This window comes from Myxine glutinosa, chromosome 4 (assembly GCF_964187855.1).
Source record: "Myxine glutinosa chromosome 4, kmMyxGlut1.1, whole genome shotgun sequence".
Taxonomy (NCBI): Eukaryota; Metazoa; Chordata; class Myxini; order Myxiniformes; family Myxinidae; genus Myxine; species Myxine glutinosa.
The window spans coordinates 157,852,613-157,867,854 of NC_136264.1; the positions used below are offsets into that span (position 1 = coordinate 157,852,613).

Genomic DNA, 15,242 nt, shown 5'->3' on the forward strand with positions numbered 1-15,242 from the left:
ATGAGTTAAGGGAAGGAGCTAGCGCTAAGAGCTCGAGCTAGGAGTTGGGGCTATGAGTTAAGGGAAGGAGCTCGACCTAGGACCTTGGGTTAGGAGTTGGGGCTATGAGTTACGGGAAGGAGCTAGAGCTAGGAGCTAGAGCTAAGAGTTGGGGCTATGAGTTAAGGGAAGGAGCTAGAGCTAGGAGCTACGGTTAGGAGTTGGGGCTATGAGTTAAGGGAAGGAGCTAGAGCTAAGAGCTAGAGCTAGGAGTTGAGGCTATGAGTTAAGGGAAGGAGCTCGACCTAGGAGCTTGGGTTAGGAGTTGGGGCTATGAGTTACGGGAAGGAGCTAGAGCTAGGAGCTAGAGCTAGGAGTTGGGGCAATGAGTTAAGGGAAGGAGCTAGAGCTAGGAGCTAGGGTTAGGAGTTGCGGCTATGAGTTAAGGGAAGGAGCTAGAGCTAGGAGCTTGGGTTAGGAGTTGGGGCTATGACTTAAGGGAAGGAGCTAGAGCTAGGAGCTAGAGCTAGGAGCTTGGGTTAGGAGTTGGGGCTATGAGTTAAGGGAAGGAGCTAGAGCTAGGAGCTAGGGTTAGGAGTTGGGGCTATGAGTTAAGGGAAGGAGCTATAGCTAGGAGCTAGGGGGTTAGGAGTTGGGGCTATGAGTTAAGGGAAGGAGCTAGAGCTAGGAGCTAGGGTTAGGAGTTGGGGCTATGAGTTAAGGGAAGGAGCTAGAGCTAGGAGCTAGGGTTAGGAGTTGGGGCTATGAGTTAAGGGAAGGAGCTAGAGCTAGGATCTAGGGTTAGGATTTGGGGCTATGAGTTAAGGGAAGGAGCTAAAGCTCGGAGCTAGGGTTAGGAGTTGGGGCTATGAGTTAAGAGAAGGAGCTAGGAGCTAAGGTTAGGAGTTGGGGCATTGAGTTAAGGGAAGGAGCTAGAGCTAGGATCTAGGGTTAGGATTTGGGGCTTTGAGTTAAGGGAAGGAGCTAGAGCTAAGAGCTAGAGCTAGGAGCTCGGGTTAGGAGTTGGGACTTTGAGTTAAGGGAAGGAGCTCGACCTAGGAGCTTGGGTTAGGAGTTGGGGCTATGAGTTACGGGAAGGAGCTAGAGCTAGGAGCAAGAGCTACGAGTTGGGGCAATGAGTTAAGGGAAGGTGCTAGACCTAGGAACTCAGGTTAGGAGTTGCGGCTGTGAGTTAAGGGAAGGAGCTAGAGCTAGGAGCTAGGGTTAGGAGTTGGGGCTATGAGTTACGGGAAGGAGCTAGAGCTAGGAGTTGGGGCTATGAGTTAAGGGAAGGAGCTAGAGCTAGGAGCTCAGGTTAGGAGTTGGGGCTGTGAGTTAAGGGAAGGAGCTAGAGCTTGGAGCTAGGGTTAGGAGTTGGGGCTATGAGTTAAGGGAAGGAGCTAGATCTTGGAGCTAGAGCTAGGAGCTTGGGTTAGAAGTTGGGGCTATGAGTTAAGGGAAGGAGCTAGAGCTAGGAGCTAGGGTTAGGAGTTGGGGCTATGAGTTAAGGGAAGGAGCTAGAGCTAGGAGCTAGGGTTAGGAGTTGGGGCTATGAGTTAAGGGAAGGAGCTGGAGCGAGGAGCTAGGGTTAAAAGTTGGAGCTATGAGTTAAGGGAAGGAGCTAGAGCTAGGATCTAGGGTTAGGATTTGGGGCTATGAGTTAAGGGAAGGAGCTAGAGCTAGGAGCTAGGGTTAGGAGTTGGGGCTATGAGTTAAGAGAAGGAGCTAGGAGCTAAGGTTATGGGTTGGGGCTATGAGTTAAGGGAAGGAGCTAGAGCTAGGATCTAGGGTTAGGATTTGGGGCTTTGAGTTAAGGGAAGGAGCTAGAGCTAAGAGCTAGAGCTAGGAGCTTGGGTTAGGAGTTGGGACTTTGAGTTAAGGGAAGGAGCTAGAGCTAGGAGCTAGAGCTAGGGTTAGGAGTTGGGGCTATGAGTTAAGGGAAGGAGCTAGAGCTAGGAGCTAGGGTTAGGAGTTGGGGCTATGAGTTAAGGGAAGGAGCTAGCGCTAAGAGCTCGAGCTAGGAGTTGGGGCTATGAGTTAAGGGAAGGAGCTCGACCTAGGACCTTGGGTTAGGAGTTGGGGCTATGAGTTACGGGAAGGAGCTAGAGCTAGGAGCTAGAGCTAAGAGTTGGGGCTATGAGTTAAGGGAAGGAGCTAGAGCTAGGAGCTCAGGTTAGGAGTTGGGGCTGTGAGTTGAGGGAAGGAGCTAGAGCTAGTAGCTAGGGTTAGTAGTTGGGGCTATGAGTTACGGGAAGGAGCTAGAGCTAGGAGCTAGAGCTAGGAGTTGGGGCTATGAGTTAAGGGAAGGAGCTAGAGCTAGGAGCTCAGGTTAGGAGTTGGGGCTGTGAGTTAAGGGAAGGAGCTAGAGCTAGGAGCTAGGGTTAGGAGTTGGGGCTATGAGTTAAGGGAAGGAGCTAGATCTTGGAGCTAGAGCTAGGAGCTTGGGTTAGAAGTTGGGGCTATGAGTTAAGGTAAGGAGCTAGAGCTAGGAGCTAGGGTTAGGAGTTGGGGCTATGAGTTAAGGGAAGGAGCTATAGCTAGGAGCTAGGGTTAGGAGTTGGGGCTATGAGTTAAGGGAAGGAGCTAGAGCTAGGAGCTAGGATTAGGAGTTGGGGCTATGAGTTAAGGGAAGGAGCTAGAGCTAGGAGCTAGGGTTAGGAGTTGGGGCTGTGAGTTAAGGGAAGGAGCTAGAGCTTGGAGCTAGGGTTAGGAGTTGGGGCTATGAGTTAAGGGAAGGAGCTAGATCTTGGAGCTAGAGCTAGGAGCTTGGGTTAGAAGTTGGGGCTATGAGTTAAGGGAAGGAGCTAGAGCTGGGAGCTAGGGTTAGGAGTTGGGGCTATGAGTTAAGGGAAGGAGCTGGAGCTAGGAGCTAGGATTAGGAGTTGGGGCTATGAGTTAAGGGAAGGAGCTAGAGCTAGGAGCTAGGGTTAGGAGTTGGGGCTATGAGTTAAGGGAAGGAGCTAGCGCTAAGAGCTCGAGCTAGGAGTTGGGGCTATGAGTTAAGGAAAGGAGCTAGAGCTAGGATCTAGAGCTAGAGCTAAGAGCTAGAGCTAGGAGCTTGGGTTAGGAGTTGGGACTTTGAGTTAAGGGAAGGAGCTAGAGCTAGGAGCTAGAGCTAGCGTTAGGAGTTGGGGCTATGAGTTAAGGGAAGGAGCTAGAGCTAGGAGCTAGGGTTAGGAGTTGGGGCTATGAGTTAAGGGAAGGAGCTAGCACTAAGAGCTAGAGCTAGGAGTTGGGGCTATGAGTTAAGGGAAGGAGCTCGACCTAGGAGCTTGGGTTAGGAGTTGGGGCTATGAGTTACGGGAAGGAGCTAGAGCTAGGAGCTAGAGCTAAGAGTTGGGGCTATGAGTTAAGGGAAGGAGCTAGAGCTAGGAGCTCAGGTTAGTAGTTGGGGCTGTGAGTTAGGGGAAGGAGCTAGAGCTAGGAGCTAGAGCTAGGAGTTGGGGCTATGAGTTAAGGGAAGGAGCTCGAGCTAGGAGCTCAGGTTAGGAGTTGGGGCTGTGAGTTAAGGTAAGGAGCTAGAGCTAGGAGCTAGGGTTAGGAGTTGGGGCTATGAGTTACGGGAAGGAGCTAGAGCTAGGAGTTGGGGCTATGAGTTAAGGGAAGGAGCTCGAGCTAGGAGCTCAGGTTAGGAGTTGGGGCTGTGAGTTAAGGTAAGGAGCTAGAGCTAGGAGCTAGGGTTAGGAGTTGGGGCTATGAGTTAAGGGAAGGAGCTCGATCTTGGAGCTAGAGCTAGGAGCTTGGGTTAGAAGTTGGGGCTATGTGTTAAGGGAAGGAGCCAGAGCTAGGAGCTAGGGTTAGGAGTTGGGGCTATGAGTTAAGGGAAGGAGCTATAGCTAGGAGCTAGGGTTAGGAGTTGGGGCTATGAGTTAAGGGAAGGAGCTAGAGTTAGGATCTAGGGTTAGGATTTGGGGCTATGAGTTAAGGGAAGGAGCTAGAGCTAGGGTTAGGAGTTGGGGCTATGAGTTAAGAGAAGGAGCTAGGAGCTAAGGTTAGGAGTTGGGGCTATGAGTTAAGGGAAGGAGCTAGAGCTAGGATCTAGGGTTAGGATTTGGGGCTTTGAGTTAAGGGAAGGAGCTAGAGCTAAGAGCTAGAGCTAGGAGCTTGGGTTAGGAGTTGGGACTTTGAGTTAAGGGAAGGAGCTAGAGCTAGGAGCTAGAGCTAGGAGCTAGGGTTCGGAGTTGGGGCTATGCGTTAAGGGAAGGAGCTAGAGCTAAGAGCTAGAGCTAGGAGTTGGGGCTATGAGTTAAGGGAAGGAGCTCGACCTAGGAGCTTGGGTTAGGAGTTGGGGCTATGAGTTACGGGAAGGAGCTAGACCTAGGAGCTAGAGCTAGGTGTTGGGGCTATGCGTTAAGGGAAGGAGCTCGAGCTAGGAGCTCAGGTTAGGAGTTGGGGCTGTGAGTTAAGGGAAGGAGCTAGAGCTAGGAGCTAGGGTTAGGAGTTGGGACTATGAGTTAAGGGAAGGAGCTAGATCTTGGAGCTAGAGCTAGGAGCTTGGGTTAGAAGTTGGGGCTATGAGTTAAGGGAAGGAGCTAGAGCTAGGATCTAGGGTTAAGAGTTGGGGCTATGAGTTAAGGGAAGGAGCTAGAGCTAGGAGCTAGAGCTAGGAGCTTGGGTTAGAAGCTGGGGCTATGAATTAAGGGAAGGAGCTATAGCTCGGAGCTCGGGTTCGGAGTTGGGGCTATGAGTTAAGGGAAGGAGCTCGAGCTAGGAGCTAGGGCTCGGAGCTAGGGATAGGAGTTGGGGCTATGAGTTAAGGGAAGGAGCTAGACCTCGGAGCTCGGGTTAGGAGTTGGGGCTATGAGTTAAGGGAAGGAGCTAGAGCTCGGAGTTCGAGATCTTTGTTCCTTTCATGTTTCTTTCTACTTTTTCATATTTATCTTTCTTCATTATAATTCTTGCTTCTTCTTTATTTCTCTCTTTATCTATCTGTCTTCGGAGAAGTGAATTCTTGCAGATTTTCTTTTTCTGGAAGGCTCACTTGGCTGCACTTATATGGGTTTGAGGGTAGAGTAGTAGCAGCTGAAACCCGAATGTTATCCAGGTTCCTCCTGATGACTCCATTTTTGCTCTTTACCTTTTTATTTTTATTTTTTTTTCCTTTTGATGACTCCAATGCAGCAAGTGGTTTTCTGTTTCATTTTATGAGCATCTAAATTGTATAATCAAGAATATCGTCCACAGAGAGCACAGATATAGTGACGGAACAATGTCATTGCTCTATTCCAGAAGAAGGAGTTGACCTAGTTCCCATGAGGAATGATAATTGGCTGTTAGTCAGAGTCAGCAACTCTGTCAGGATTATTTTGATCATCCGAGTAATCCTCAAATCAATTATGAGGAATGTCATCATGACGTCGAAGAATACAAGCAACACTCATCTCAGCCATTGAAAGATCAGCACAAGACTGTTGGACGGAACGGACGGAACCCTTTTGTCTCGCCTAACTTCCATGATATGATGAAAGAGCTCATCGAGTCATTGGGATCCTGTGCAATCACCAGTCCAACTCATCACTTCGTACATTTTAAAGAAAAACCACAAAAGAGTCACAGCAAACGAGACATTCAATAGTGCGGTTAACGCGTGGCGTAAAATGGTGCGGTGCAAAGAATGGGTATCGCACTGAAAACGTTTTGCGGCGTGATGAGCTAGGGAACACATTGTTCCAGTCTGACTGTAGAGTCTGTGGGATGTGTGAAAATGTCAATTATTATCTTGACAACAGCAAACAAAATCTGAAGAACAAGGGAATGCACTGTGCAAGCAAAGGCAGAAAATCCCAGGTCCAACCTATAAAACAATTGGTAAAAGATGTTAAAGTAATGGTCCAGAATATGATCAGGGCGTACAGTATAGAGAAATCCAATAAGATATTAAATGGCCAAAAACCAAGAACTGTTATATATTGTCAACTAGAAGGGCACTGGCTCGAGCACATACCTCCGCCAGGCTGAACAGCTTATGTTTTGTATCCCACTGATAGGTCGGATCTGGATCCGGACATGAACCAAAATCTAATCGGCTTGTTCTCGTCACTTACCCAACTCATCCACCTCGTTTTGTCACAAGACATCCACAACTTTTTGAAATATCATGATATATATCGTTTTTGGCCCTGTCACGCAATGGTGAAGAATCACTTGAAAAATGAAAAAATTCTCGCATCCTGATTCGGATCTTCACCAAAATCTAAGCAATTCGTCCTTATCACACACACAACCTGTCCACCAGGTTTTGTCCGAATTCCTCCACAACGTTTTGAGATGTCATGCTATATATTGCTTTTAGCACTATCGCTCCATGGTGAAGAATCACCTAAAAATTCTCTGATCCGGATTCGAATGTTCAACAAAATTGAATCTATTCGCGTTGTCATACACCCAACCTATCCACCAAGTTTCGTCCGAATCCATCCACAACTTTGAGATATCGTGCTACATATAATTTTTTGTCCTATAGCTCAATGGTGAAGAATCACTTTTTAAAATTCTACTTGCCAGATCTGGATCCGAATCTTCACCAATATGTAATCATTTAGTCCTTTTCACATACTCAACTTCTCCACCAAATTTCGTCCGAATCCGTCCACAACTTTTTGAGATATTTCGAGTTATGTTTGAGATCACATAGTCACATGAAAAAGTAAGTACACCCCATTTAAAGTTTTCACTTTTTCAACATATTTCAACATACAGCTATTTGATCTTCATTTCAACAATATTGAGAAAAAGGTGATATAATATAACAAATATCATGAAACATTTACATTTTGTAGTCCATTGTATAATTTAAATAAACATAAATGCAAATTTCGCATGTGGAAAAAGTAAGTACACACCCTAAATTTATCACTACTTCAAATACCTAAAATTAGAATCAGGTGCACCAGCTCAGGTGCAAATGATTAGAACATCGTTAGAGAGGATCTTGGAGAAACCTGTCTTATTTAAACCTCAGACATTTAGTTTGGTTTGTTCTTTGTTGTTGAAGTGTGTGGCGTCACTATGCCTAGATCAAAAGAGCTCTCTGAGGCCTTCAGAAAGAAGGTTATAGATGCCTACGCGTCTGGGAAGGGATTTTAAAAGATCTCCAAACAATTGGAAATCAATCATTCGACTGTCCGGAAGATCATCTACAAGTGGAGAAGATTCCAAACAACTGCCAACTAGTTCAGGCCAGGCCGCCCCAGCAAGTTCAGCCTGAGAGCAGACCGCAAGATGCTGAAAGAAGTCTCTAAGAACCCCAGAATGTCATCACGGGACCTACAGGTAGCTCTTGCCACTGTTGATGTCAAAGTGCACGAGTCTACCATTAGAAAGAGGCTGCACAAATTTTATCTACATGCGAGGTGTGCCAGGAGGAAACCTTTGCTGTCCAGAAAGAACATCAGGGCAAGACTAAAGTTTGCCAATGGAACACCAAGGCAAAGACCAGCACTTCTGGAACAATGTGCTCTGGACAGATGAGTCAAAGTTAGAGCTTTTTGGCCACAGCACCAGAAGACATGTTTGGCGAAAACCAAAGACAGCATTTGACCACAAGAACCTGATACCAACTGTAAAGCATGGTGGTGGAAATATTATGGTTTGGGGCAGATTTGCTGCATCAGGACCTGGGCAGCTCACTATCATAGAATCCACTATGAATTCTTCATTGTACCAGAGGGTGCTTGAGGATAATGTGAGGCCATCTGTCGGAAAGTTGAAGCTCAACCAAAGGTGGAGCTTGCAACATGACAATGACCCTAAACATACCAGCAAATCCACCAAGGAATGGCTGAAAAGAAAGAAATGGAGGGTTCTGGAATGGCCAAGTCAAAGCCCGGATCTAAATCCCATTGAGATGTTGTGGAGGGATTTGAAACGAGCTGTGCGTGCAAGAAACCCCTCAAACATCGCACAGCTGAAAGAATTCTGCATGGAGGAGTGGGCAAAAATTTCTCCCAGTCGATGTCAGAGACTGGTAGACAGTTATAAGAAACATCTACTTGAGGTCGTTTCTGCCAAAGGGGACAATACCACCTATTAGAGCCAAGGGTGTACTTACTTTTTCCACATGCAAAATTTGCATTTATGTTTATTTAAATTATACAATGGACTACAAAGTGTAAATGTTTAATGATATTTGTTATATTATATCACCTTTATCTATCAATATTGTTGAAATGAAGATCAAATAGATGTATGTTGAAATATGTTGAAAAAGTCAAAACTTTACATGGGGTGTACTTACTTTTTCACGTGACTGTACTCATGTCTACCCTATAGGTTATAGCAGGAATTCACAATTTGTTCAGGGCGCAGCGATAGCTCTTTGCGAAGATCACCGTGGGATCTTTAACATCCACCAACTGATGTTGGCAGACAGGATGCCCAGTTTAACGCCCATCCGAGGGATGGCACGCACATTGATGAATCACCCTGCCTGCAACAAAACACCAGAATGACAGTTTATAGCTGGGTCGGGATTCAAACCCAGGCTAGACATTCAAACCCAGACAAGTTAAACCATTTTTCTATCCATCACTTTTGACGTCTGGAAGGCCACAACGTATGTAGATCCATCCACACGCCATCGTCACCTGTCCAAATTCCAACCTGTTTCCTTGGAAAGATTGATCTCGAGACACAGGTTTATAAATTATTTAACCAAGACATACTCGCTACTTAAAGCACAAGCCAATCTGCCTCGGAATGGCAGAAGACCTGTGTACAAAAAGTATTTTCTTTATCTGAAGGATGCCAATGGCTATCATGGGGGAGTGTAAGGGGCTGGTAGGTGAAAGAGAGATTTGAACTTGTGTTCACAACATCTGGAATGTCAAATACCCTAGAACTACACAACACCAACCACCACATTCCTTCAATCTTTGGAACTCTCTGAACACCTAGCCAACTTTTAGTTTTCAACCTTCTCTGTTTCAGTTGGCTGTTTTACTCGTGTGTAATCAATCCTTCTTCCGTTTTGCTTTCACATTAACAAAGACATCAGTGCGCAAAATTAAACCCCAAAGGTCAAAATCAAACATTTTCACAATGTGTTAAAAAAAAGCTCATTAAAGGCACAACAAAAGGGAAATAAAACTAGAGCTTCCAGGGAAGCAGAACTCAACTGACCTGACTGGACAACTTTAAAGTAGGTCAGTTGTCTTCATTTAAGTCAAATCTAGTACAAAGCCAACAACCTTGTGTAATAATTTTAAGGCCCTTGTATGCTTATACTTGTCCTTGTTTTACAATTGATACAATGTTACACTTTGCAACAATGTTGCAGAAATATAGTTGTGTAGATGAAAGGAAACGGCTGTAATTCGCTTTCAAAGTCACCACCCCCACATCTTGTCCCAGTGTGCTTTTCTTAAGAGCTGAAAAAGATATGCCGGCCTATGGCGTCCATTTTGTGACAGATCGGATTGACATGCGATAGCAACCTACCTTGTGTGGTAAGAGTCTCACACACCAAGTTTGATCAAAATCCATAAATATTTGTAGACGTCAAAGTCTTAACGTCGTTTTGGAGTTGAAAACAATATGGCGGCCTATGGCGGCCATTTTGTGACGGACCGGGTTGGAGTGCAATAGCAACCTACCTTGTGTGGTAAGGGTTAAACATTCTAAGTTTGATCAAAATCTGTTAATATTTGTGGACGCTAGAGTGTTAACGTCGTTTTCATGACCAAAAACAAAATGGTCGCCTAAGTCCGCCATTTTTCAACGGATCGAGCTGAAATGTAATACCAACCTCGTCCTTGGGGTAAGGATGTTGCATGTCAAGTTTTATCAGAATCGGTTGATATTTGTGGACGCTGGAGTGTTAACATCGAAAGGTTAACGGACGACAGACGACAGACGATGACGACGACGACAGACGACGGACGCCGGAGGGTTCAGTATGTGATGAACTCAACTGGACCGTAGCCCAGTTGAGTTAAAAACCCAATAATTACGAGATCTGATCATTATCAAACTCTTCATTTTACCTACTTTTAAGAAAAGATAAAACAAACCATTGAAGCAAATGCAACTTCAGTGATGTCCCCTGTAATTTCTGCGGTGGCATTCTGGTCTCGTCACAGTTGGCTGAAATGTGTGTGACATCATTGGATCATCCTTACTAGGGCCATGAGGTCATCTACATAATATATACCTGAAATAGAAGCACTTTCATGCTTTAAGCATACTCCTTTAATCCCTTAATCATATTTTGCCTACCAGCCCCCCATGATAGGAATTGTAATCCGAAAGACAAATATGTCCTAAATGACTCCCTTCTCTCATATCCCCGTCCCAAACTCCTTTCCCACCATTCGCTCCTCCACACCAACTTTCCTTCTCTTGTGTTTCTCATTTAAAGTTTTCTTAACGTCCCCCTTGCCCCCTCGATATTGTTCCATATCTCACCGTAACCTCCTTAGTCAAAACATCTAAATTGTTACGTGAACTGTGCAGCATGGCAGTCTACTTACTTCATCATGGATTAATAAGCAAAAAATAAATGTTAAAAATTTGGGTTTCCTGTAAGGAATGCTTACATAAGAGGGGGCATTTAGGCCCATTAGACTTTGTGCAATGGTTGCCAACCTATGGTCGTTTTTTCGTGCTCTATCTTGTCTAAATGCTGAGCGTAAATCAAAGAAGCAGCATGTACTTATTAAATTTTTTTAAAGTCTTTAATTCAATGAAAAATAATTATTTTAATATATATTATATATAAAAAAATTATATTATAGTATTATTATTTTATTCAATTATTATTAAATTAAATTATTATTTTTCCCATTTTTATTTATTTAATTTTTCTTAAGTCTTTGGTATGACTCGACCAGACTCGGAGCGGATGCTCTAATCATTACGCCACAGAGTGTGGTTGTAATCGCCTGACAGTTTTTTATATTTTGTCTAACAGGCATCAAAGAACTTGTAAACATGTTGCTTGAGGAAAAAGGACATTAGGAGAAGGACTACATGAAGAGCAAGGACAAAGGCATCAAGACCCAGTGAACAAAGCAATGGAAGATGTGGTATTAAAACCTCAAAGTAAACAATCATAAAACAACTACACAGACTACATCACCAAACCAGCCTGGTTCAAATCTGGCTGTAAGGAAAACATGCTATAATTTTGGAGAGAACCTTGTCCAACTTAAATTAAATATATCGGCAAACATGATAGCATTGCGCCTTAAAAGAGCTCAAACAGCGATGACATCATTTTGGTGATGAAATTATGCACTTCCATTGCCTGTTGGCACCCACGGCCTGCACATGGCCTCAGTCATGTCGGCCAGCTCCACAAGGCAAAGTTTCCAGGTAATCAAGAGCTGGGAAATACTTGGCAATGATCAGTACAGCTAGGCCTGAACCGCTCGGTGGCCTCAAGGGCAAAAACCGCAGGCTTAGGTCTGCTCCATTGAAGCTCAGTGAATCAAAACACACAGAATGAAATCCTATGAAAAACTGTGAAAAGTAGAAGAGCTGAGTATCAGAAGTGGGAAGAGTGCAATGCCGGTAGTGCAAACACACGATACATCTGGGCAAGCCAATCTCGATGGAATTTTAGAAATACCTCATGCACACTCGTATCCAGTGGATGACGTGAAACGCACCGACTAGACACAGCAAGCTTTTCACTGTGCATGGAAAACACCTTTTGGAAGGTGTCATGGCCATGGAAACTGCACACGGCTGGTGCCTTTCCAGTGCCCACCCAACTCACGACTCACCCCACAGAATTTGTGTAGGCCTTGACTAGAAAACCACTGCCCGGGCCCGGTGGTGTAATATTTCCGTGTCGATATGTCATTTACCAATTGCCAGTTTGCTTGTGCGAATTCGAACTTTGCCAAACTTTACGCATTAGTCGTGCATTGTGGATCCAATATTTCAAAGTTCACAATCGCTTTAGATGTCCTCCGAAACAAAATCTCTTCGCCACATGAGTCAGCTGTTTAACTTTACATTATTCAACAAAATAAAGCTAAATCCGTTTCTGGCTCCTGGTTAAAAAAAAAAAGAGAAATGAATTCAAATTGATTTGTTTTCCAACTTTCACCTGCTTTATAAAATGGGAACAACAGATTGCATTTATTTTTATTTTTATACTTTACGAGCCGAAAGCACCCGGTGTTGCCCGGGTTCTTTTAGAATGAATTTACTACTATAATTCAGCTTTTACTCGCGGCCGTAGAAGATTGACTACTATAACTCAGCTCAGCTTTTAATTGTGAAATGGGCCCAACCCGGCCGAGGCGGCCTTGACCGGCCTCGTCACCGAGCCTATAACCTTCCCGGGGCCCGTCCCGACATTTTTGGTTCTTTTTGAATGAATTTACTACTATAATTCAGCTTTTACTCGCGGCCGTAGACGATTGACTACTATAATTCAGCTTTTACTCGCGGCCGTAGAAGATTGACTACTATAACTCAGCTCAGCTTTTAATTGCGAAATGGGCCCAGCCCGGCCGAGGTGGGCCTCGACCGGTATCACCACCTAGCCTAAAACCTTCCCGGGCCCCATCCCGACATTTTTTTATTGGAGGTTTCCTCCTATCTTTCACCGTTCAGGAGATTAGCTTGCGCAGACAAACAAACAAACAAACAAACAAAAACTTTATTTTATATAATATGTAGATAGAAGATAGAAGATAGATAATGAATGATTGAGGTTCACATAAAAGCTAAAGCAGAATGGAAGCGAACAAAATGTAAACGGGGAAACACGAACAGTAGTGGAAAAGTAAGAGTGAGATCAAGGGAAGGGGAAAAGGACATGCGGGGTGAAAAAGCTGCACACCAGCTGAATGAAATAAAGCAAGAAGAGGAAGTGTTAAGTGGGGATCAAACAGAAAAGGGACAAACCAAACAATAATGACAAGAGGAGTTGAGGGGAAGGAGGAGGGATAGAAACTGGAAATAAGTCACCTGGAAAGCTTTTGAAAGACACAGCAATGTCTGCTTTTGTTTAAGCAGCTGAGACTCCCCTCCTGTCCTCTCCCCCAACCCCAAATTTACCCCCATCAAGCCCTGTATGAACCATTACAAGTATACGCTTCTTTACAGCAACTGAAACGTCTCCATTGAGAGATTGCATGTCAATTGTACCCAAGTTGATGTGTTTTCAATTGAGCACCTCTGAACCATTCCGGTTTTGGGTCTAGATTGGCAATATTGTACTTCATAATTTATTTGCGTGTGCTATAACAAGGAGCTGATACTCTTGGTACCCCGCCTTTTGCGTGGAATGAGGAATAAATCTGTGTGATATGAAGGCTAAATGATCAACAATTTTGAAATATCGTGTACACAAGCCAAGTAACTGAGATGGTTACCATGGCAACATTATTCAGCCAATCACAGCTGTGATCTAGTCAGGTTGACATACTGTCATGAGGAATAGATATCTGCAATATGAAAGCAAAATGGTCAACGATTTTTGAAATATCACGTACACAAAAGTACATGGATAAATCGATCGGTTGGAGCTCATTTTAATGTCCCCCATCTTTGACCTTGTCGGAGGGGTGGGGTCAAAAATGAGAGGTGACCCTCTGAAGTTATTAAGGGCTCAACAGTGTGTTTCCATTAATCTCACAAGAACTGTGATAACAATGCCTTTGAAATTGAGAATGTAAATAACAGCAAAAGAACAACAAAATAAACACTCTAATGAAAATCGGAATTGCAAATTTAAGGATGTTTTATAAGGTTTTGTTGCAGAAGGATGCGTTAATGAATGTAAATTGTGGATATTTGGCTCCCCCTAGTGTGACATTTCGCTTGAAGCACTTTTATCAGAAGATGAAAACTTTGTGCACCGATGAAAACTTTGTGCACTCTCGGAGAGGGAAGGTGCGGGAATGAGGGCGCCCGCCACCAGTCGACGGGTAGTGAGCTGAAAATTAACCCTGGACAGGTAGCTATTCATCTGAAGGTGGGGTTGGAGGGGAGGTGGTGGGTGCTTAAACACCTTGCCTCTCAACATGGGTTAGAGTTAGAAATCTGGAGAGGTTACCAGCACACATCAGCCTACTCTTCTCGAAAGGTGAGACGACAATTTTTAGCACCCACAAGCAAATGCTGGCATGCGAGATCAACTGGTTTAACGTCCAATTTTGAAGGGGAGCACCAGGAGCTAACCTGTCACTCCCAAACTGCCAGATTACAAAATAATAAATTAACCAAAAAATGTAATTAACAGAATCTTCAATGAATATTCGCTTTATGGTCACGAGGACTGAAAGCTTCAAAATCAATGCATGCACACAACGGTGATGTCACACAAGTCCGATTTGGCTAATGCAGGTCGAGCCAGACATACCATTCTTGCTGGTGGAGAGTCCGACAGGTTGTCGAGCAGGACTGGTCACTGGAGGTTTCCGAGACACGGTTTTCACAGCAACAGTTGCAGTAGCAACAGGCTGAGGTTCTGGTCTGCCAGGGTTCAATGATTACAAAAGTGAGGTCGAGGGAGTCGGTATCAACCAGGTACACATCAGAAAAAGTCAATTGAACCTCATATTACAAAGTGGCACAGTTATCCTTCACCTAAGTTATCAACGATTATCCACCGACAAGTTGGGGGGAGGGAAAGATCACTGTGTTAAGAGAAAGCTCGGCTGCATAGATCCCAACATCACGTCCTTATTTATAAGTCTTCCGGCAGGGGTCCCCCCTGCTCACTCTTGTTGCAAATGCCATTCTTTCCACCACAACAGCTCTTGTGTAAATATATGCAGCGAGGAGGTCAAACCTTTCCTCCAACATTTAAGGTATCCTACATCAGCGAAACTATACGCAGAAATGTTAGCCCTTTCGAGGTTATTTCCAGGTGGTGTCAAACATTTTCCCAGCAGTGGTTGATTGTCCTGATGCCATTACGTATGTGTAACTTAGGAACACCAAACACCGATCAAATGTCATTGCCGTTAGAGATTGCCTAATTGACCGGATTTCAATTACAAATTCAGCCTGTTGATTGGATAATGACTGAGGCCACTGAAGCAGTGCCCCATCACATCACATACCTGGAATCTGGAACCTGTTCAGGGTGCCGGTAATAAATCGCTTACAAATCATGGAAAGACACAGTGGATCCTTAACATCAACCAGCTAATGCCAGTTGACAGGTCTTCAGATAAACTTTCTTTCAAGGAATGGCACAAATAGAATAGAGGACTCGACTTTGACCTGTGTAGTCTCGGTTAGATTCCTTGCCTGACTATAAACGATCACATTAGTGTCTTGGCAGGCAGGAATGAATG

The 15,242-nt window shown here is 44.5% G+C and overlaps 1 protein-coding gene across 9 annotated transcripts in view; it reads right to left on the minus strand.

Moving 5' to 3' along the window:
* LOC137413597 (LIM domain-binding protein 3) overlaps positions 1-15,242 on the minus strand; it is a 135,470-nt gene that overhangs the window by 46,193 nt on the left and 74,035 nt on the right. For all 9 annotated transcript variants that reach the window (XM_068099024.2, XM_078776656.1, XM_068099028.2 and 6 more), the window contains one exon: positions 14,300-14,412. In XM_068099024.2, coding sequence (XP_067955125.2) covers positions 14,300-14,412 — 113 coding nt within the window. The remainder of the gene's footprint in view (positions 1-14,299; positions 14,413-15,242) is intronic.